Genomic DNA, 25,038 nt, shown 5'->3' with positions numbered 1-25,038 from the left:
CCACAGTCAATCAAGATTTCAATGCAAAGCAAAAATGAAAGCATTCATGCACAAAAGGCATGTGTGGTAATTGTGATGTGCAGACAAGATAATGGAAAATATTCTAGCCTTCCTTTAATTTTATGTATCAACTGCTGCCTTGACTTAGACAACCTGTCACATTTAATGCACTATTTTATTATTTTAATTATTTAGGAGCATTCAATTAATTCAGTAGGCATCTGGTCATCAGAGCTAACCTTCTTGAATAAACTACTTCTTTTTTCTTCAGATACTGTACTCATACGAAAATACGATTAGAAATATTTTCAATACACATGTAATTAAGTATGAAGGTCTCATTTACATTGTTTTATTAACGTTTACTATTAAGTAACTTGCGTCCATGCAGCTTACTTTACATTTTCATCTTTTTAAAATACATCACTGTAAAACTCAGACTGCAGGTAGCAGTTGCAAAGTAGAAGATCACAGAGCTCTTAACCTCCACAGTATGGAAATAATCAGAAATGGTAGTTTCCCAAAAAAGTGTGTAGGTCAAATTGAGCATAAGTCCATCATCCTTATTCTTAAGAACTACAGAATCATCTTCTACATTCCATTCTAAGCTATTAGCTGGACCAAAAAGGCCATGAAAACAACCTACTCACAGAAAAACATGTCAGAAGAAATTAAAGTCAAATACTAAAAACTTAGGAAATGTCAGAGGGGGTTGTCTGTGAAACTAACTCACCTATCTTAGATTGTTGTTATAGTAGGAATCTCTGTATAGGTATGTATTTTTTCTACAGAAATCCAATTTCATTCACTGAATATAATGGAATAAACAACTATTTGAAATTTTATCTTCACTGTTCAGTATCCGATTCTGTTTTACTTGCTATTTACTAGTCAAAACATGGTCAAAAATAATTAATTTTTGATCATACACGTGGTTCATCATGAAAAGTAGTTTTCCATTCACCAGACAGGTCTTTATAACTTGTACTAACATACGGTTAATAGCAGTAGTAGACAACTTACTTCCATGAGGATGTATGCAGACTAAAGCCAAGTGACATGTCTGGGCAACGTCCTTAAATATAACTATCAGTAAGGGTCAAGGAACTGGGTTCCTGTTCTCAGCTATAGAAAAGCACATACACGTGTGCCGGTGCACCTGAAGCCAGATGCCTTTCTGTCCTTTGACCAGTTCTGGACCTAAGAACTCACTGGGTGAGACTGAAGTCATAAGTCCCACTTAGCCTGCTGTCAAATTCTGGCTCTAGCATTCAGACATTAATACACTGTTCCCTCAGTATAACCTTCTGGCTTCTGACAAACTGTGTTTGGAGATTTCCACCTCTCCCAATGCTTTATGTCCCATTCGTCTTACTGTATTAGGACACCATTATCAGCAATAAGAGGCCTGAGCACCTTCAGGCCGCAGTTTTATGACATAATACTTTCTTAAACTATATAAGCTTACACTAAGTGACTTTAAAAGCTCCCATATATCAAAGCATGTATCTCCAAGTGTTACCTACTTCATGAATTTGCATAGGTTACTCCAATATCTGGAGAAATTAGGATATGTCAAAGAAAAATCTGAAGGGTGGTTTTTTTTAGCCTGCAGCAAACAATGCCATGCCTTAATGCCACTTCATTTTTAGAAAAGAGTGAACAAGTGTTGCTGAAACTGCCCATTCTCTTCCCTCATTCTCAAAAAATAGAAGTTTTCATACACACTCATTACAGAACATTAAAATCTGAATATTTTTAAAACACTGCACATCTATAATCAATCAATATGTAATCTACAATAAATACCAGAGCAGCCATACCACATCACATGAAAAGCCTATCTACTCAAAGATCTTGTTCCCAGCACGTGTCAGAAGCAGATGTACAGACAGGTGTTTAAATACAGCATGAAAACCTTTCTTCCTCTGAGTAACCTAGTACCAACAAGTACTGTTCCAAGACTTCCAAAGCCAGATGTAATTCCTACTCTCCTCCAGATTTCTTTGCCAGTTTTGTCCACGGTCCCCCTGAATCCATGCAAAATTTTAGAATCTGGTGAGGAGTTCATACTGCGAAAGGAGCCATCTCCCTCTGTTTGTTTTGAACCCGCTAAGACTCTTCATTCAGAGTCTCTAGTTATACTGGAAGACCTGGTGAACAATCACTCTTAGGTCACCTTTTCCATTCCAGTCATCACGGGTCTTTATTATTCCCCCTTCCCTTTATTTGACCCTCTTTCAGATTCAAAAGGTAGAGCTCACTAACAATTACTACAAACAATTACTAACAATTACACAAAACAAAAAGGCAAACTCTTCACCAGTCCTAGCGTCCCTCTCTGAACCTTTTCCAATTGTCTATTCCTTTTACTCCTTGATTATTTCCTGTAAATCTTAAAAATAATTATTGGATGATTATCAGTGTCACTTGCCAGGTCTACAACATGTATGAATTTGTTTACCAGTGAAAACGAAAAGCTTCAAGGTATGCATATGAAGACTTCTATACTTTGCAAGCTGGAAAAAGAATCTGGAAAGCAAAGAAATGAGCAACAACTTTCCTAATGGAAACTATGGGAAAATTCAGGAATAGTAAATGTAGTTATCCAGGTTGAAATCTGTCTTTCTGAGATGTGTTTCTAAGACTGCAAGTTCCAGGTCTTCACTTCACTTCCACATCTCGGCAATACATGCCATCTTACTGTTCTCAGCAATAGTTTAAAAATAGCTCAGAAAAAAGAGCCATGTACCTATATGCACATAAAATGGAAATCAGAAGAAAATGTACAAAAATTTTCAGAAGTGGTCCTGATACACTAATTACCAAATTTCAGTAGCATTCCTTATATAATACAGTTAACAGCAGGATATAAAACATGGGCTGCCAGGCCGAGAAACATGCCTAATTATTCCCATATTTATAAGTTGCACTCTTAATCTAGAAACAAAGAGAGAGGTATAATGTTATTGAAAATAAAACAAATTACTGTGTGAGAAGAATTTTACTGTAGACCAGGCAATATGCTCTGCCCCTTCTCAACAGATGTTCCTCACACCTCTGAAGGGCAAATGCCAGCACACACTTTGGCTAAAGTGGATTTATATGCCTGCCCACTGGCCAGCAGGCTGTTACAAGATTTAGCATTGTTACATTTTGTCCGCTTCCCAGAGATACTAACCAGGTTTCCATCCTCTACCCAGCCATTAACCTCCATGAAACTTCCGGAGATTCAGTTGTCTTCAATAATTCTATCTTTGTATCAAATTTGGCCAAGAAGTTAAGTTTAAAAAGTTACTGATGAAAAGAAGCTATGACAAGAAAAAGCAAGGGCACAGATGTGACAAAGATACTAGCAATGAAAATCTAGTGAAGAACAAAATACTAAGCCTCATTTTCATAAGTTCCACCAAGCTAAATATGCCAGTACAAAATCAAGGGGGAAAAAAAAAAAAAAAAAAAAAAAAAAAAAAAAAAAAAAAAAAAAAAAAAAAAGATATTTTGTTTCTTAAGAATTCCTCAGAGTACTAGAAAATGTTCCTTGTTTGCAATCATACCGTAGACAGATAAAAGTCACACAACATTAAGTAATAAAACACAGTAGTTGAGCCAAGGACAATGTTTTTCACTTTGCTGGAGGTTTGTCCTTCAGACATCTTACATATGGAAATACTGAAAATATTACCTTGAGCTAGTCTTTCAAGCCGTTTCCCATGCTCTGGAGGAATAGCATACCTAAAATTCACATAAAGAAAAGGATGAAATGCTTAAAAACATAATTACTAGACAAGCCATGATTTGCATATGATAAATGTCTAAAAATACAGAAATCAAAAATATTAAAGACTGAAAAATTATATGAGAAAAATATACCAAATTCTGAGGAAAAAATATAGAAGGTATTTTTGAGAAAACACTTTAGCTTATTTCTAGTTTAAATATTATAATATGTAGTTCAAGAATGTTGCATTCACTATTTAAAATCATGTATACTGACAATATTTGATACTATTCCACCACTCCAGTTAAAAAGAGACTCATATATTTTCATTTTCCAGATGAAACAAAACCACATAAACCAAGTTTAATTTATACAGGTTTAATTTCTTTGAATTTTACTGTGCTTCACAAGACATGAGAGTTCAACAGAAAAATACAAGCATTAGACATCTTTTATTTTCTCCTGTAGCCAATGCTGTAGAATAAAAGGGTTAGTTTCCTTTGTAAAATCATTACAATTAGTTAAAAAAAAATTATTTAAGAAATACTTTCTTTCAAGTAAAGAATTGTGCATATCTTGAATCACTCTGTTCTTACAATAAATTATTTTTTAAAGATTCCTTATGCTATCTGCAACAAGTCAGTAACAACATAAAATAACTGGAAGTAACCTCACATTATTTTTAATGTTTATTACAGCTAAAAATTGAAGATTATTGAAAAGCTGTAATTTCATTCTGCTTCTCTGAACACTTTTTTATTCACATATTTACTGCACTACATAGATATAATATATGTATTAATTAGGTTTCATTATTGACTTTAACTGCTTCAATATATGATAGAAAAGGCTTTTGTTTCGGTTTAATGTTGCAACAGCATTGGATTCTTCTCTATAACAATATCATTCAGAAAAAGAGAAAATGCATATTCAACTGTACAACATAGTCCAAATCCGCATTATCAAACCTTTTTTCCTTTTACTACACTGAAAACACAGATTTCATTCATCTCCCTTGACAACTCACTCAGAAAACAAGCGAAGGACCCTAGGCCTCTCATTTTGCACAGGAAACAAACATCTCCGTACCTCAAGCTCTCATTTGCACACACACAATTTTACTCTATTACAACTGAAACTGCTGCATAGAAGCAAGACCCTTCCAACCCAGAAGCCAGGGCTCTAAGCTGAACTGTAGCAAAACCCACACCTACTGACAACCCACTCCAAATAGTATTAAACAAAAAGAGACTTTCAGCTTGACTCTGCTCAATGTTTGCAGTTTTAATCAGAATTTCACCGTCTTACAAAAATGGATTTTGTTTCTCTCTGTTTGTACTTCCCAAGTGTTTGTGCCTGTTCTCCACTCCATATTATGCATGCATCAGCATACATATAGTAATCCAACATCTAAATGTTTCACGGCCCAGTGGAGACAAATGCCATGTACAGCATTATATACTGTACTGTATGTCATTAAATACACAACTCCATAAAGTAAAACATGATTAGACAGTGCTTATGTCTAACAAAAAACTCAAATGAGAGCCTTTTCTCTGCTTTACCTGCCTCTAATTGGACTGGTATTCTTCCTAATAAAAAAAAAAAAAATCACTCTTCCAAAAGTACATGTTACCACACTTTTGTGATAATATGCAGCCACGTGTCTCCACTTGTACATGTAAATGGGTAAGTACTTACCAATATTACAAAAATGCAAAACTGGACAACTGAGCTCTCAATAAGCCTCTTAGAAAGGTAAGATGGGACACGATTTAACTGGGTTATAGCTATTTATTTTCAATAATGTTTAAAATTTAAAATTAAATTTATCTAAAATTTAAAATTACCAAGCAATAACTCATTCAATGCAAATTGGTGCTTTCCATCGTCTTCATTTGGGGTCCATGGTAACATCTACTCCTCCAATCCTTTATTTCTTCCCATTGTTGCTATTACTCTTTTCTCACAGCTAAGAAAAGGACCAAGGAAAGGACACCATCTTTATAGTATCAGACATTAGGAGCCCCAAAGTCACACTCCAGGGCCTTCAGGGTTGGTTCCTAACATAACTTATTAGAAAACTGAGCTTTTTTTAAACACATATGCACCCGCCTTGGATACCAAATTACAGTGACATGAATCTTACTGGATCCCTGGTCAATTGTGCAGAACATTAAACAAAAAAACCTTCCCAAACTCAGATCGCTAGTCAGAGAAAAAAGTATTCACTCTTTGTCTCAACAGTTAGCTCACAGGAGAACTTCAGCAGTGTTAAAAGCTTTTAGAAAAATATTTTTTATCATCTAGTGTCTAGCTTCCTTTTAGCTACGTTACCAAACAGTCATTAACGTTAGTTTGACTTCTCATATCTTAAGGCCAAGTCCATCCCTCTTTAAAAGTAAATGTAATGGACATTAAATGCTAAATCACTAAGAGTCAAAGATAATGTTTCTTGGTAGCAAGCAAAGAAATAGATAAAAAGGGAAGAGCAGATAAAAAGGGAAATGTTGATGCTAACTACATTTTAATTGTATTAGTTCAGGAAGACATACTTGTTAAAAATTTTGAAAAGACAGATAAAAGCTGAAGAGTCGCTGTTCATTGCTAGAGTCATACTATTATGGTACATACATTTGTCAAGTATTGTTCAAAAAGATCTTCTGAAATACGTATTAATTCAACAAATCTGGGTACTGGCAACAAGATATGTGGATACTGGCAACAAGGTAACTACAAATAAGTAACAAATATTAAATCTAAGCCATTAATTTGAGATTCTGAAATATTTATATATGTTTTCAAGATTAATTCTTCTACACAATTTCTCAGTGTACCTTAAGTAAGGTAACAACTTCTCTGCCTCTTTTTTTAATTTTTTTTCTGTGTGAATAAAATCTCAGTCTTGGGCAAGAAGATGCACTCTTTATTCACGAACTAGTGGCAATGTAAGCTCCCTGTTCTACCCATATTCTTCAAATCCCCAGCAGAGGCAATGACAGTAGTCTAGTAGCTCTGATCACTCAGTCCTGTCTTCAGCTCAGAAAACATGGTGACAATTAGGATAGCTGACTTCATTAAATGAAAAAACAACGTTCCGGGTACTTGGCTGAAAACAGCAATTCACATCCTGCTTCATCTTAGTAACTGCTTTGGTTACTGTTTGATTTGATTTGATACTCAGATGCAAAACCTAAGTAACTTTTGAGTTACTGTTACCTTTACAGTTTCTGTTCTATGAGAATGAATTTATGATTTCAACAACTGCCAGTCCATTACAGTAAAATACAAGTTTTACCTTGCATGGCAAAGAAAGAGAATCCAGTAGAGGAAAAAAAAAAAAAACGGATTTTACTCAAGTTCAGTTTTATCAAGAATGTTTCCATGTTGCACAGATATGTACCCATATAACAACATGCCTAAAAAAAAAGCTTCCTCTCTTTTGATTTTCCCTTAAGCTGAAAATGGAATCTTTAGTACAACTCACTTAAAGATATTAACAAAAGGCATGTGGACCACAGAAGAAACTGCTTAATTCAAAACAAAACACAGAATAAAATTAGAAGCTTCAGAAGGAGAAGTAACTAACAGACATTTCAGAAGACACAAGACAAACTAGTATTGTAACTCCACAGTAATACCAACTTTTTCAAATTTCCACTTGAGAGACCACTGCAGAAACATTAGACAACATAAAATAATTCTACTATGTAAAAAGTGCTTACAGAAAACTGGACTAAAAACACTTCATATGAACTGAGAACAAATATTTTGAAACAATGCCAGGGTATGACTTGTTGCATACTTACGTATAACCATTTGATTCTTTTGATAACCAGTGTAGGTCATGAAAAACAAACTGCTCAAAGATCTTGGATATCAAAAGCAAATTAAAAAGCTTCAATTTCTATACAGATATCAAAATGAGACTGAGGAGACAAGGAAAAAATTCCTAAACAAATTTTGATCAGAAATATCATTACATAATGTAATTCCAGGGTAAAATACAGGGAACAAAATACTATTACAGTAGCTGAGTTTTAGAGAGTTACGCTTTAAATAGGTTTTTTTATTCCACCATCTTTGTCTCTTTCCCATATCTGCGTACTGCAAGTGTTAAAAAGTCAAGCTTTCCAATTTCAAGTTGGAAAAGCCCATTTTATTTCAGTTACTGGTAAAATCATTATATGTAACTTTGGATTTCGTATTTCTAATAGTGCTCCTGGGCCCGTTTGTGACATTAACGTGCATAAAAATCTTGAACATTCCCCTCTTTTTAGGCTTGACTACTGGCTAGATTTGATAGCTCCCCATTCAACATGCTTGCTCCAACTCCATTCTGAAGCATCTAGTTTCACCTGTCTACAGTATGCAGAACCTCTGAGCTTAATTCAGCATTCCGAAATACTTTCTCAGATGAGCAGCCTAGAAGTTAAGCACGGTATCACAGTACATTACTTTTGGGCTCTTTGTTGAGCCAGGTTTTCATAGAACAGATACATTATTCATTTGCAGTTGCTTCTCAATTTGTAATAATAAACACATTTAAGCAATTCTAGCATTGCTTCACGGTATCTTCTTCAGGATCTACAACGTAATAAAAAACAAAGCAGGACCACATCATCAAACTCATCAGCTGTACTTTCTAGAAGGCCAGGAATTTAAAAAAAAAAAATAAAAAAATAAAAAAAAAATAAAGAGAGAGATGAGAATTTTCACATTAGAAGCTACCCAACCTTCTTAAGAAGATGGGATTGAAACAAAACACTTTCAAGCCCAGAGCTATCAAGTCTTTCAAGAATAACGCAACAAATATCTGTATATTTTTTATAAAAAAAATCCCTGTAAGATCAGGGAAGAAATGATCATCTGTTTTTTCTGCTCCACACTCTGAAATATTCTCATGGGCTTTATCAAGAAAAATCTCCAAGTAGCCAGAAAACATGTCACAAACCAATCAGAACTTCTGCAATAACTTCACAGTAGAAGTAAATCACCTGAACTATCATGTTAGTAACATTAAACAAATGCAATTGTATGTGATTAAAATATTTTCACATTATTATGAATGTTGATTGACAATAATCTATTGAAAATCACTGCTACTTTTTTAACAGAATATATTAGTTGAATCTAAACTTCAATAATTATCATTGAAGCATCTCTAACACCCTGTAGTGTCAAGTTAAAAAACTATACTGCCTTGTTTTTAAGATACTAATATAAGAATATTTAGAAAAATTAAGTGCAACATAAACTTAAGTATTACAGCTGTGCTTTCTGAAACAAAATTCTACATATAATTTTTAAAAGCATTCTACTTAGTCTACTATTGTAGCTAAAAATAAATAGTGACCTGTTTTTCATCTGTATCTGAAGTAGGCCTTTGATTTCTCTTTAATCCACTGCACAGACTTGATGTGTACTTATGATTTTCTCTATTCTACCTTTAATTAAACAGATAATTATTACTGTATGTTGGCCATGATTAATTCCTCTTAGCATTAAGTAGTGTTTAAATAAATTAAGAAAAAAAAAAAAACAGAAAACCTTGGCCAACATTCTTACTAATGCAGCCTCAAGTAGCATTGCTTCAGAGTTCCAAAAGGTTCAACCAAGACCTACACAAACTATTAGAAATATGTGTTCAACTATCCATTCCAATTCTAGAAAAAGTTTCTATCACTAAGTTTGTTCCAACATGAAAATCCTGGTTTAAGAACATATTCAAGATGGAAATTAAATCAAGCTCCTCACTCAGCGAAACTGTGTTAGGAAGAGCAAAAAGGACAATTTGTCTCCATTGGCTGCAAAGAATGCCAAAAATCATAAATACCTGCAATATATTCTGTGACTGGCATAGCTGTCACATATAGTATAACAACGGACGATATTGTGCTAGAATGAGTCACGTGCTTTCAGTTTAGTCTGTATGTTTCCATAGAAAGTGAATTTTACTTTCACAGCAAGAAAAGCAGTGGAGCGAAATGCCTGTAATAGATATATGAATATAAAGATCTCAGAATTGTTTTTCTAAGGACCCCTTAACATCACTCCCAAGATGGCTGTAACAGCATCACAGAATGATGACTATGTGATCACAAGTTCCTAGTTTCCAAAAACAGAAAATAAAACCTGTATCTGTCATTTTAAAATAGTAGAACAGATTTCATATGAGTCAATACAAAATTCTGTGGGTCACCACAAAATTCCATAAACTGTCAGTCATATTCTGACTTTCACAGCTGACCGGCCTTGCATTCCTCTAATGTCCAGGATGAAAAAAAGAAGAAAAGAAAAAAGAATACACTGAATACAATTTGATTTGTCCACAACACAGATAAGGTAAAGCAGCCCACGAATTTACATTTAAATAGATGCACTTTTTTTGACCATAAAGCATTTGAAGTGATTAATAAATTTAATAACCTTAAAAATTTAATAAAATGAAAATAAAATTAAAGCTGTGAATAAACGTAAAATCACAACGTCATCGACCTTGCACAGTTAAATGTATTAAAGAACACAAAAAGCTCCACAGTTATAAAACAACTTTACGAGAATAATCAATAGGAGCATAAAAATTTAGTCAGATTTCTTAAATTTTATAGTGATCTTTCTATCTATGCCTCAGGAAATAATTATATGAAACTTTGCCACATGAATAACGTCATTCTAGACATCAGAGCCAAAGTTTGTACTACAGAATCATTACTATGATAGCTCTACTGAAACTACAAAGCTAAAATATGAAGTAGTCTGTGTCCCATCACTAAAAACATCAAAACCCACAGAACAGCAGACAGGGTAGTTCAGGGGATTGGTTGTTAGCTTTTGAAAAATTCCTTCTCTAACTTACACACTGCAGAGTTAGAAAATAAATGGTCACATATATTGTACACTTATAGCTTATAAAAAACAAACGGGTAACTTTATTCCAATGCCTAAATGGCTACTTATCAACTGTAGCAGTGCAAAACCTTGTGCAAAAATATCAACCCAAGAACTTCTCTGGTCAAAGAAGGTGGTAGCTTCTTCTCAACCTTCAAAGTGAGAGTTGAAAGCTATTTATCAGTCTGTTGCTTTCTTTGTTGCTTCACCTGTTTTGTGAATGCGGGGAGGGAAGGTCCTCTTTTTCTCTAATCCTGTATTTCCAAGGGCTTTCTATTTCTCAGAATGAAGATTAAGAAAAATGTTGTCTAAAAACATGCAAGTAGATAGAAACTAGAAAGATCTAGCAACACAAGTGGTTGCAAATTAATTGCAAGCAACTTTACCCGCAGGTTTAGAATTCTGCAGAAAAGTAGACTTGGTTCAGAATTTGTTTGCAAATCACCCCATACATTAGCAAAGTAACTTTGAGCACCATCTTCTTTAAAATTCAGTATCACGGAATGATAGAAAAATTTAAGCTGGAAGGGACCTGAATGTCATCTAGTCCAATCTCCTGATCAACACAACTAATTTCAAAGTTAGATCAGTTTGCACAGGGCAACATATAGTCAAGCTTTGAAAATTTCCAAAGATGAAGACTCAGCAGCTTCCCTAAGCAACCTGTTACCATGTCATTGTGAATTATTTTTTCCTTCTATCAAACTGAAAAGCCCCTTGTTGCAAATTGTGATTATTGCTACCTTTTCTTTGTTATGTCAATGCATCACTTAGAAGAGTTTGGGTCCATCTTCTCTATCATCTCCCTGTACCACAGATTACAACCCCAGACCGTATACCAGAACGTATAACGTTTACAGAAAAATTTGTAAGTCAACGACTACATACAAGTAACAATCAGCTCATAAAATGTTTGTTTGTCCAAATAATTAAGGATTTGCCCTTAGGGACTGCAAAAACCTCTCCCCTTACTTTATCTACGGACTTCTTATATTTTGCATAAGAATCCTCTTATGTTAATCCATACTGTTAAATCTTGTAAGAATAGAAAAATGAAGTTCCACATTAATAATAAAGAGTCCTGACAATCCAGAAAAGTTCAGCAGTTCTCAAGAAAGTATCCCATATATTTGGAAAGATCCCACAGGTAACATTTTTGCAGATGTTTCACATGTGGGCTTTAGAAAGAAAGATGTAAATAAGCATGAAGTGTCCCCAAAGGAAAGCCTCCACAGACACTTCACCATCCAACCCCATTATGGGCATCAATGCAGGGAAGAAAAAAACTATACAGAAATGTATCAGAAGCAGTAAAATACATTATATTGTTACAATATGTGCATTCACATTATCCACAGTTAGTAATAAGGGAGCCAAAACAAAACTATTCAGGTCCCAACATCTATCAATATTCTTCACAAAGAATGTTAAATATATGGTTTTGGTTTCTTGGCTGGGGTTTTTTTGAGAAAATCAAAAACTAAATTCATTCTATATCATAGCCAAAGATCTTGCAGAATAGAAGTCCGTCTTGACTGACAGTTAAAATCATCCATGAAATGAATGTAAAGCCTAACATGGAAAATTCTGTGTATTTAAAAACATTTAAGTAGTCAGTATTATCTTTCCTGCCTTTCTGGTGACTTCATAGACCCTACTCATCAATGCTGTATTTTACAAATTGTACCTTCTAAATAAAAGAAGTGGGTTGGATTGTTGTGCCACTTGTGTTGCTTTTTGTGCAACAGGGTAATTGGTTCTTCAGCCCTGTAGAACTTAATACATATAGGCAGTAGATAAATTTGAAACTGAATTTTAATCCACTTAAAATTAACACATGCATAGTATCATGATGACTACAGACAGAAGGAAAACTGGTGATCCTTGTCAGGTGCTCGGTTAAGTGGTATGTTTTACTACAAATGGGGCAACATTTACAACAGTATTATTCAAAGTATGAACATAAAAACACATCAAAACCAAAGAATCATTGCTTTACTGTGCAAAAAGTACCCAGCCAAGCAAGATGGTCATCAGACAAGCAGTCTCTTGTATCCACCCAATTATTCTCATCTCAGTGACAAGAAACAGAACGTGAAGCATTGAGTTCCATTCTTCTTAAGCCAGGTACATGCACCAATAATGGATAATACCATCAGCTGCAAGCTAACTCAGTGTGATGCTAAATACTTCACCAAATTGTTTGTCTGAAGCCCAAATTATATATTGATAGGGAAGAACAGCTGGTGATTTTTCCTGCTAATCAGTATTTTAAAAATTCCAAAGCTGCAAGCCCATTAAATGTCTTTATAACTCAACTTACAATGGTAAGTCTTTACAATGAACCCAATTCTTTGGTTCCACAGTTGATAACAGCCAAATTGCAACCTCCACATTATATCAAAATAATGATGTCTATCTAATTCCAGATAGTGGGCTCAGAATCCCATGCCATTTTCTATAAGCAACACTAATTCAGCAAGTAGTGTGGCAAACCCTCCCCTCTTCTCATCTGAGCATTACTGTTTCCCCACCTCTCATGGAATTTTTATACATTACTCCCATTTTTCACACTAAAAGTTTGCACTTCACTGTATTTTTCTGCATCTGTTATTCTTCCTAGACATAGAACATAACTAGGAAACATGTCAGTTCTATCAATGGTATGCATAACTTGTGCAAAGGTAGCAAAACTCCACTCATGCTGAACTCTGCATCAGCTGGCCAAATTTTGACCAGTCTTTGCCAGCTGCCGATTACAACAGAAGTCCGATTAATGCTACCCACCCCAGCTAGCTGAATCTCTTAACCCATTTACTTCATTGCCATATTTGTTCTTAAATTGACAATGTTAGCATCAGCCTGAGTATGCTTTCCCTTTTTCACCTTTTTTGTCTGTAATTTTATCTAATACTAATATCAGAACACCACCCATTTTAATCCCACCATACTCATAACCCCATTACTATTTCCTCTGCTACAGGGGTTCAAAATCCGAAAACCTTCACGTGAAATCATGTTTTAAATAATTCCACAAGCCCTACTGTGCAACTACATATCTTTCCTCTTTTTTCCACTTCATAAAGGAAAATAAGCAGGTATTGGTACACATTCTGCACTGGCAACTCCATAAAAACAGGTTCTAGCCATGGCAATTAAGAGGTAACTGTAAAGTTGCCCATGGCAAAAATTTTTGGCAATCTGGAGATCAGTTTTCTTGCCATCCTGTATCCAGTGAACTCTGAAGAGAATTCCTGAACCTAAACCACCTGCTTTATTTTGTATTTGCTATAGATCCATTTCACCCTACTCCTCTTACAACCTAAATAAACTGCTGGGTACAGTCTCACCCTTCTAATCCATGTAATTTTGGCTGTCTAAGCATTCTCTCTTCAACAATCTGGTCTCTTTTTTCTTGACATTATCACAAAGACAGAAGCATCTTCTCTTTCTGTAGTATATATTCCTCCTTATTTTATGACTGACCAACCCAGCAAGGAATTTTGTGATTTATGAAATACATTACTAAACAGGAGGGGTTTTTAACATAATGTATCATTTCTTGCCATTTCCAGTCTTCAGAAGAGCTAGGAAAAAGACCAGCTGCAATGTCACAGAAAACACCACAAATTGATACTTAAATTATGTTTGTATACTACTGCAAGTTTACACTGTTCCCCTTTGAACAAGCAGTAAAAACTGATTCTTTATGCAGAAAATAATTCACACCTCCACCATCAGATACAAAATGTGAAAAAATAAGCAGTTTTAAAAATTACTAGTTTATAAAGTATTAAATATATTTTCTACCTATCTTTACTCTTTTCTCTAAAATAAGAATAAAGTAGTCCAATTATTATTATATTTGAAATACCCACAGTGCCAAGAAAATATTTACTTTTGGCCTACTTAATAAACACTTTCACATTACTCATTATTAATATTTTTCAAGAAGATTTACATCATCTTATCACTTAAAAAAATTCCTGTCAACACCACTGTTTTTCATGAGTCACGTAAACAGCACAAAGAGTAAGCACTGCTTTCAGATACTTAATAAATCCGGAGTTATTTTCCAAAACATAAATATCTTATACAGATTTTTTTATTTGTAAATTTATAATGTAAACTGAAGCATTATCTGTATTTTACCCATGGATCTAATACACATACTGATAATCTAACATTTGTACTATTAACAAAAATCTGGTTTATGCTAGCCAGTAATTTCCAAGAGCAGTTAAATACTTTAACATGACAAATTCCTCAAATTATTACACAAAACAAAAACTAATTTTCTTTAATGAGGGCCTATACCCCGAAATAATCACAATAGAAGAAAATATATAGCAACAAATGGCAGAGTGGAGAAATTTTTAATACTAATAAGCAGTTCACAGATATCATTATGAAACATACAAATAAACTGAATTCATAAACTAATTAAATCATCAAATCACACCAATGGTTCTTCTTGGTAATAAGACTTCTCTTCTAAGTAACTGTGATGTAAAATGAGGTACCATCTTCAAGACTTCTTTCCCCTCAGAAAAAAATGCAAAGAAAATGTTGCAGTAAAAAATCTGCAAGTAATTTTAATAGACTCTCTATTCCCCTTTTCAGCAAGTCTATCCTCTCCGTATCTCACACTCTCCTCCTATCATATTATTCTCTTCCAGAGCTTCTAAGTTTTCTTAATTCCTTTTTCTCCTTCAAATTATTTCCCCTCCTTAGCTATAGATCTATAAAGCAAATTATGTATTGGATTTGTGTAGCAAGGTTTTGGTAGTGGGGGGGCTACAGAGGTGGCTTCTGTGAGAAGCTGCTACAAGTTTTCCCTGTGTCCACCGCTGGCCAAGGCCAAGCCAATCAGCGACAGTGGAAGCACCTCTGTGATAACACATTTAAGAAGGAAAAAAAAATGGCTGCGTCTCAGTACCCAGAGAGAGAAGGGAAGTAAGAGGATGCAAGAGAAAACAGCTCTGCAGACACCAAGGTCAGTGAAAAAGGAGGGGGAGGAGGTGCTCCAGGAGCCGGAGCAGAGATTCCCCTGCAGCCTGTGGTGAAGACCATGGTGAGGCAGGCTGTCCCCCTGCAGACCATGAAGGCCCACGGGGGAGCAGATCTCCACCTGTAGCCCGTGGAGGACCCCACACTGCCGCAAGTGGATGTCCGATGGAAGGAGGCTGTTGCCCCGTGGGAAGCCTGCACCAGATCAGGTTCCTTGCAAGACTTTGCAGACCTGTGGGGGAAGAGCCCAGGCTGAGGCAGGTTTGCTGGCAGGACTTGTGACCCACACTGGAGCAGTCTGCTCCTGAGGGACTGCACCCTGTGGGAGGGATGGACCCACGCTGGAGCAGTTCATGAAGAAGCCTGTGGGAAGGACTCACGTTGGAAAGTTCATGCAGGACTGTCTCCCATGAAAGGGACCCCACACTGGAGCAGGGGAAGAGTCCTCTCACAAGGAAGAAGAAGCGACAGAGAAAACATTTGATGAACTAACCCCCACCCCCATTCTTGTCCCCCTGAGCCGCTGGGGGGAAGTAGAGAAAACTGGGAGCAAAGCTGAATCCAGGAAGAAGAAGGAGGGAGGGGAGGGGGAAGGTGTTTTAAGATTCCACAGTTTTTATCCTCTCCTTCCTTGATTTTGCTTGGTAACAAATTAAATTAATTTCATCAAGTTGAGTCTGTTTTGCCTGTGATGGTAACTGATAAAATGATCTTTCCCTGTCCTTATCTAGACCCACAAGCCCTTTGATTTACCTTTCTCTCCCCTGTCTGGTTAAAGAGGGGAGTGATAGAGCAGCTTTGGTGGGCCCCTCGTGTCCAGCCAGGGTCAAACCACCACAATTACACAAATATATATACACACAAACAGCCACAGTCCTGACTTTGCAAATGATTATCAGACACACTTCCTGTGTTTCATATGAAGCAGTCAATGGAGGAATCTTTATATATAATATAAAACTATAAACTTCTTTGCATACCTCTTGGAAGTGAAACTGCACAGAGTGTAAGAAGAAATGAAAGTTAATCAATGCCTAAACACTGGCAAAAGCTTCAATTCCATAAAGACTGCCCTAGCAGTCAGATTTAGCTGCTGCCTAGAAGTTATCAGGGCTCTCGGGTGGAAGTGGATGTCTTCTCACACTTAAGAGAAAACACACTGCCTTATCATGCTTCTTAATAAAGTATTTTTCAGTTCTCCATAAGACCAATGTGGCTGTCTTGAAGAACTACATGTATACTCAGTAAAATTAAAAAAACATGTATTACTACTGTACATGCCTGGGTATTAGGTTTCACTACAGAAGCACTTGTCAACTCTTAATTTTTTTAAAAGCAGACAAGATCTTTACTATCTGTATCTTAAGATACTCATCCTGCACTTTTTGAAGAAAATATTATACTAATACTACATTAACACAAGATACATTTTACTGATATAGGAACAGCATTAGCATAAATTATTGCAGCATCCCTCCAATAAAAGCACATGTATAACAACAAATAAATCTTTAACTGCCTTTCATTCAACCATTTTTTAAGCACTTCATTTCTTAACAACATGGGCCAATCTGGTCCAGAAAATGAAGTTGTATCCACAGCTATTTCTTCAAAAGATTAGGAGGTCAGTGTTTTAATGATTTTGTTCATTCAGGAGTGTAAACAAGTATCTGTAAACTAGAAAAGCATTTATCATATTATCAACTCATACCTCCTTCAAAATACTTAAAGAAAAAAGTTTTCTTAGCTTCTATTCATTGTGTCTAAGAACTTCAGGGTTTAAGTGTCTCTACTACTTGGAATTTTACACTATGCAGTGAGGTTTCCTTTGAATAGCACTGTTTAAATTCCTAATAATCAAAAATAATTTTTATGCAGTCATTGTTTTAGTTAAATTTGTTCTATCAACTTAGAAAAATTTGGAATCACCTATCTTTACATCCATTTTTAACAAAGACATTGTTCTCATGGCTGAGAAGAGTTTCTTAGTATGTCTAATTCTATCAAAGCAGCAATTTCAAACATATATGTAATTAATCAATTCAAAACATGGACTTGCATTACTACAATAGGTGTGTTTACCTTCTCTGTCTAAATGCAAGAGACCCACTATACAAGAAAAGCAGGTAGACATAAAGCAATGACCTAAGAACCAGCAGCTGACCAATTTACCACCTTCTCCGTTTAAACACATGACTATGCATAGGTCTTTGTCTTTTGTATGGGTATAAAAATAACCAATAATGTTTTATGGAATTACAAGCTACAGAATCTTCCATCCAAGTTTGGATGACTAGAAACTGCCAGAACCGAACTAAGCATAACGTATCTTTCTAATAAATTTATGTTCTCTTCACAGGTATTTTGGAAAAAAAACAAAAAAAAACCAAAAAAAACCCCAACAGATATTGTGATCAAAGGAAAACATTTTTCTCATATACTTTACAAGATACACATGTACCACAATCTGTATGTGTAACAATAAACCTACTTGTCTCTCTATTAAGGCTGTACAAACAAAAACCTAAGATTATGGAGAAAGGATAGCAGAAGTTTCATATTTAGGAAGTACCCTTAACACTGATTCCTACCTCCTACTGGGCCTACTGATTTAGCAGTAGAGAATATGACTCTGATTCAAAAAAGCAATTAAATGTATGTTTAATACAAAACATGTTAGGCAGTCCCAAAGGACAATGGATCCAAAGAAACTGATTTCAGAGAGCCCTTACAGAAGTTCTCTTAAACAGTCCTGGGGTTCCCAACTCATTAAACTTCTTATATTGAATCATTACAATCTTTTTCTGTTGAACTCAAATAAGCCTTATGTACTCATTAGTTTTTTCCTTTAAAATAAAAGAATGCATTACTGCGATGTTCTTTACTTCACAAATCTCATAAATTTCATAGCATTCTCAGCTTAATAAAAACCCAAAACTACTATCTTAGCTTTTCAGTAAAGCTTATCACTGTGAAACAACTGTACCCCATCTGTTTGGTTTAGTCAGCTGAAACAAGCAGATAAATTAAATCATCTCTCATAAAAAGTCAAACTTGCCATGACTTTGGCTCCCCAAAATGGAGATAATTAATACTGTAGAGATCCATGTCTTCAGTGTGCCATGCAAATGTTGTTTTCCACATGCCAAAATATAGATATGGTGTATTTACACCCTCAATAGAAATTCCACAGTCTTCTCCTACAACATCCAATATAGTATTAAGGTGGGCAATATTCCACTCCTCAATACCCTGAAAAAGATACATAATAAATTTATTAATAAATTTATATAGTAATGCAATTTTATATAATAGCCTCAGTCAAAAGATACACACCTGATCTAGCCCTTCAAAAAACTGTAGATTAATACAAATTTGTAAGCACTTTAGAAGACAGCTGAAGTCACTCAAAGAAAACCTCTCTTGACCTTAGTAAGATTTAGATCAGGTTCAAAGTCTGAGATGTTCAGAGCAGAGAACATAAGGAAGTTCATACCTGCTTAAAACTTAATACATCAACTCTAACATGGATTGGAACACCACACAAAATAGAAATAATAGCTGCAGACAAAATCTTTGATGAGTTGATAGCTGGAAACCACTAGTTTCACTAGGCCTATCTATGCTTTTTAATTACTTACAAAGTAATACTAAATAGTATGAAAAAATGGTTTAAAAGTTTAATTTACATGCATAAATTTACCATTTCTCTGAAAAGTATAAAAACTAGAACAATTACATCACTTCAGATGTATTTCTAACCATAATGATGTACTGCATAAGAAATATACCACAGAAGAAATCTATTGATTTCATGAGATTTCATGTTTCCTTATATTACTGCCTCTAAAATTTGTATATTAAAAGCCATTCAGACAGCCATGCATGTGGTTTTTGTTGTATTTCAGATTCATCCACAAAGTGCAATTCTAATTTCAGGTAATACAGCATGTAAGAGTCAGTATAACCAAGATCAAAGCTACAAAATTTAAGAGAAAGAGATTAGACTTCATTATAACAGTAATTATTAGCACCTTCAGGGAAGGCATTAGCCGGTGCTCAAGCAGTCAGAAAAACAGGAAATATAATCAAAACTATTACAAACTCAATTGAGGCAAACTTATTGGGAAGAGTGACCCTAAACACTGCCTTAACCATGGCTTGCGCTGCACCCCCCCGTCACTGAACTCTGTACAGTTTTGGTAATCTTACTCAAATTTGGGGAAGGAATTGATGGCAGACTGCAATCCTGATGCAGCTGATTAAAACTATGAAACATGGTGACATTCAATAGTTGGGCAGGTGGCGAAGTAAGAATACAGCTTAAAGCAAGAAGTAATTCATATTTAATACTCTGTATCTGTATTCGTTTCCTCGTTTTTTGAGATTTTTATGCCAAGCATGTTACATATGCAGCAATTAGAATTGATATACAAGATGGTAACTTCCGTATGAAGTTCAACCTTCTCATTGAACAAGCATTTCTGACTGCCTGCTATGACTGTTTCATTCAGTAAGAAAAACTATCTGTAAGTTTGTCCAGGACTTTTACAAAGGAGTAGAGGACTTTTACAGAATGAGTTCATTCCAGACACCAATTTTTGTTCTTTTTTTAAAATGCAAGCTTTGACTTTGATGCATTTGTGTGACATGAAGGCACTCAAAATTTAAAAATAAAGTAAGAAAATATTAGTATGATCATTATCAAAGAAAGAAACCAGACACCAATATGAACTCAAATAGTAGATACTGGTAAAATATGCACTTTTCAAATCTAAAAAATCATAATCATCAGCAACGTAGTAGAGCTGTAAAATACGAATTTTTTTTGAAGACACTATTTTAATGAATTATTCCTCAAATTAATTTACACTTTTTTTTTAATCACTTAAAATTTGTCTCTGTTCACAAACTGTGCAGTCAATTTGGAGAAACAAGTTAATACACCAAATACGAGCAATGACTCAACCACGTAGGCACAGAGACACATACAGGATTAGAAGACAACAATAAATACACCAGATAAAAATCAACTGTTAATGTAGGCAGTATACTCTTTCTGACAGTGACCAAAAGCAGACAAGAAACAGTGTAAGCAAAGCAGTACTTTCCCAGAAGACCCTTCCAGCCTGCAGCAATTTGCAGATTGAAGATTTCTCCAGACAGGTGTTACCCTTCTACTTAACAGTACTCCATGGGCTTTTTACCAATTCATTTTATCTTCTTTTACCTACCTGTAACCTTTTAGCAACCATAACATCCTGAAATCTTACTTTTTTCTCTTACTAAGAATTACGTGATAGTTAAGAGAATAATTTTTTTTTTTTTTTTTTAAAAAACACCACATCTCATCTTTTCACCTGCTGTTAAGTCAAGTCACAACTAGTCACCAAGCAAACGGCTAGTGGTTTGTCCCTAAAACAAAAGCAAATCCTCCCATGGAGAACAATCATAGGAGAAAAAGCTTGCGTCAAAATACCAAACACACCAAGCACACAATCCACAACCTCTACACTCTAGATGCACAAGCTACTTCAATTTCCTAAAGACTATTTTGGAAAAGTAGTCTTAGCTCAAAAGGAAATGTTTGCTAAAACTGGCTGAAATGCCAAAATCACACTGATTCCAACCCTTGCCATTCTGTGACTCATTTTAACTCTTCCTACATACCTTGAATTATTTTTTTTTAAAGTTTTGTATTTATGTCTAGATTGTTACAGAAATTACTAAACTTATTATTAAAGCTGTCACTTTTCACTCACAGCTGTATCTTTTTTAATATTCCAAAACATTGAGTAAAACACTTACATGAATTTTTAAGTAAAACATTGATTCTATCTTTTCCAATAGTTATAGAACTGTATTTAAATTTTACAATTGCAATGCATACTCAAAACATCACAGGAGCTGTAAAAGAGCAGTTTAACAGGTCAATACATAACAATACTTCTCAAAATTAAAGTATATCTTAGGAGGTTATGCTATATTTAATAAGCATTATTAGAACACCAGTACACATATTACTTGACCATGAGGTGTAGCTGGTAGTTTATGTTAGGAAAATATCAAGTATTTATTCTGCTCAGAGTATCACAATAATATCAGAAAAGTATAATAATTTCAAGGGAATGCGTAAAGAAGTATTTCTAATTTACCCACAGTTTTGACGGCAAATTCTTTAAAGAACACCTGTCATCTTTGACAACTGTACCACATAATACAACATCAGGAAAAAAGCTGAAAAATAACGTTTTTTCTTTCTTTACTATACAAATAAAATACAGGCTTGAAGTATCTTACCATCTGTGGTCATTGCTACGCACATTAGACTTGCCTGGTATTTCTTCAGAGAAGTATTGTAAAGTACATAGTCGTTTATATAGAAGACCACTATTCAAATCTTCACTGACTTTGTAGATGATTCAAACTTGCTGTAAATTACTATCAAGAGTTTTCATGACTCTTTTAACAACCTTTGAACAAGATTTTAAAGCAATGTGGAGATAAAATGAAACACTTCACAAGCAGCTCTCAAATATCTGAAAACTTGCATGGTTTAGAAGGAGCTGACGCATTCTTTTCTCAAAGACATGAAGAAAAATGTAGCTTTCGGTATATTGGTAAAAAGTTAAGTGACCTCTTTGCAGGTAAGAATAAAATAGGGTCCACATGAAATTATTTTTTATTCATTTCCTTTTTTAAAGCACTTACAATAGTGACATGATACCATCCTTTGCACTTTACTTAAATCATCACCAACAGCATGACATATTCTATTGTTAGGAACATGATTTCTGTACTTATACATTAATACACGTGACCCTTTTTCAGCATTTAATTTTTCCTGTGATTCTCTCATGGATTCATTTCAATATTAACCTGGCAAACAGGACAATTGTACTACAACTAGGATTAAAAGCCCTATGACTGACTGTAGCAGTTCAAACAATAAAGAAGAGTAAAAAAAACTAATTAAGAGACAGAGTGAAAAGAAGGAGAATCACACGGAAAGATCTGTGCTTGGTCACCCACTCCTCTCTCCATACACCCACTGACTCACACCAATGAATGTAATAAAAAACCTGCCAGGTATTTATTGCTTCTTCAAAGTGCATAAAATACAGACAGAAAAATGCTATGAACAGAGTCTCTACACCATAAAAACACAGATTAGGAAACACAATCAATCTCCCTCACTTGAACTGTTTTTTCTTCTCAGTATCTTTTCAGATATAAACATTGCTCTGCAGCACCCTTTTGAAGGGTAGGGAAAAAAACAGAAGCAAGTAGATTCGCTTTGGAAATGCACTTTTCTAAACATGTAAATGAAAGAATGCTCACACTGATCTCAACTATGAGGAGATCACACAGAAAGGACATAAAATCATAGTACATAATAATCAAGTACATAAAATCATAGACTCATTTAGGTTGGAAAAGCCCTTTAAGATAATCAAGTACAACCATTAACGCAACACTGCCATCCCACCACTAAACCATGGCCCTAAGCACCTCGTCTACCTGACTTTGAAATTCCCCCAGGGTTGGGGACTCAACCACTTCCTGGGGCTGCCTGTTCCAATGCTTGACAACCCTTCTGGGGAAGAAATTTTTCCTAATATCCAATCCAAACATCCCCTGGTGTAACTTGAGGACATTTCTTGTCCTTTTGCCTGTTACCTGGGAGAAGAGACCAACACCCACCTCACTACAGCCTCCTTTCAGGCAGTTGTAGAGGGCGATAAGGTCTTCCCTCAGCCTCCTTTTCTCCAGACTGAACAAACCCCATTCCCTCAGCCACTTCTCATAAGACTCATCCTCCCCACCTTTCACCAGCTTCATTCCTCTCCTCTGCACACACTTCAGCACCTCAATGTCTTTCTTGTAGTGAGGGGCCAGCCTCACCAGTGCAGAGTACAGGGCATGATCACTTCCCTGCCTCCTGCTGGACACGCTATTCCTGATACCAGCCAGGATGCTGTTGGCCTCCTTGGCCACCTGGGCACACTGCTGGCTTACGTTTAACTGGCTGTCAACTAACACACCCAGATCGCTCTCTGCCAGGCAGCTGTCCAGCCACTCTTCCCCAAGCCTGTAGAATTGGATGGGGTTGTTGTGATCAAAGTGCAGGACACAGCACTTGGCCTTGTTCAGCCTCATACAGTTGGCCTTGGCCCACTGATCCCGCCTGTCCAGGACCCCCTGCAGAGCCTCCCCACCCTCCAGCATATCAACACTCCCACCCAACTGGGTGTTGTCTGCAAACTTACTGAGGGTGCGCTTGGTCCCCTCATCCAGATCATTGATAAAGATATTAAGCAGAACTGGCCCCAGAACTGAACCCTGCGGAACACCGCTTGTGTCATGAGCCATCAGCTGGATTTAACTCCATTCGCCCCAACTCTTTGGGCCCAGCCATCCAGACAGTTTTTTACCCAGCAAAGAGTACACCTATCCAAGCCGTGAGTGGCCAGTTGCTCCAGAAGAATGCTGTGGGAAACAGTGTCAAAGGCTTTACTGACATCTAGGTAGAAAGCATCCACAGCCTTTCCCTCAACCACTAAGAGGTCTCATAATCATGTGCTAAAACATGTGGATCTTTCTACATTTTTAAAAAATGATGAGTCCTTGTCCCCTCATTAAGCTACCCAGTGACATCCTGTACATACCTCTGGTTATTGACCCTGGCTGGATGCTAGGTACCCACCAAAGCTGCTCTATCAATGCCCTCCTCAGCTGGACAAGGGAGAGAAAATGTAACAAAAGGCTCATGGGTCAAGGACAGGGAGATCACTCAGCAATGACTGTCACAGGCAAAACAGACTCAACTGGGGGAAAAATTAATCTAATTCATTACCAATCAAATAAGAGTAAGATAATGAGAAATAAAATCTAAGTCTTAAAACACCTTCCCTCCACGGGCTCAACTTCACTCTCAAATTCTCTGCCTCCTCCCTGCCAGCAGCACAGGGAGATGGGGAGTGGGGTTGTAGTCAGTTCATTACATGTTGTCTCTGCCACTCCTTCCTTGTCACACTCTTCCCCTGCTCCACTGTGGGGTCCCTTCCATGGGAGACAGTCCTCCATGAGCTTCTCCAGCATGGGTCTTTCCCACAGGGTGCAATCCTTCAGAAACAGACTGTTCAGGATGGAAGCCCCACATAATCTGTTCCAGTGTGGGCTCCTCTCTCCATGGGGTCACAGGTCCTGCCAGGAGCCTGCTCCAGCACAGGCTCTTATGGGGTCACAGCCTCCTTCAGGCATCCACCTGCTTTGGTGTGGGGTCCTCTACAGGCTGCAGGTGGAGATCTGCTCCACTGTGGGCCTCCATGGGCTGCAGAGTGACAGCCTGCCTCACCATGATCTTCACCACAGGCTGCAGGGAAATCTCTGCTCCAGCGCCTGGAGCACATCCT

General features: G+C 36.1%; 1 protein-coding gene across 7 annotated transcripts in view; it reads right to left on the bottom strand.

Annotated features, from left to right (window-relative positions):
- The window catches only part of KDM4C (lysine demethylase 4C), a 290,608-nt gene that overhangs the window by 229,247 nt on the left and 36,323 nt on the right, over window positions 1-25,038 (bottom strand). For 6 of the 7 annotated variants that reach the window (XM_035893611.1, XM_009638241.2, XM_035893595.1 and 3 more), the window contains 2 exons: window positions 18,681-18,874; window positions 3,686-3,735 (listed from right to left, as the gene is read on the bottom strand). In XM_035893611.1, coding sequence (XP_035749504.1) covers window positions 3,686-3,735; window positions 18,681-18,874 — 244 coding nt within the window. The remainder of the gene's footprint in view (window positions 1-3,685; window positions 3,736-18,680; window positions 18,875-25,038) is intronic. The other variant, XM_035893627.1, reaches the window with a different exon arrangement.

Source organism: Egretta garzetta, unplaced genomic scaffold, assembly GCF_000687185.1.
Source record: "Egretta garzetta isolate BGI_Z169 unplaced genomic scaffold, ASM68718v1 scaffold250, whole genome shotgun sequence".
Classification (NCBI taxonomy): Eukaryota; Metazoa; Chordata; class Aves; order Pelecaniformes; family Ardeidae; genus Egretta; species Egretta garzetta.
The sequence above is the reverse complement of the archived record's forward strand: the minus strand, read 5'-3'. Positions and strand labels throughout refer to the sequence as shown.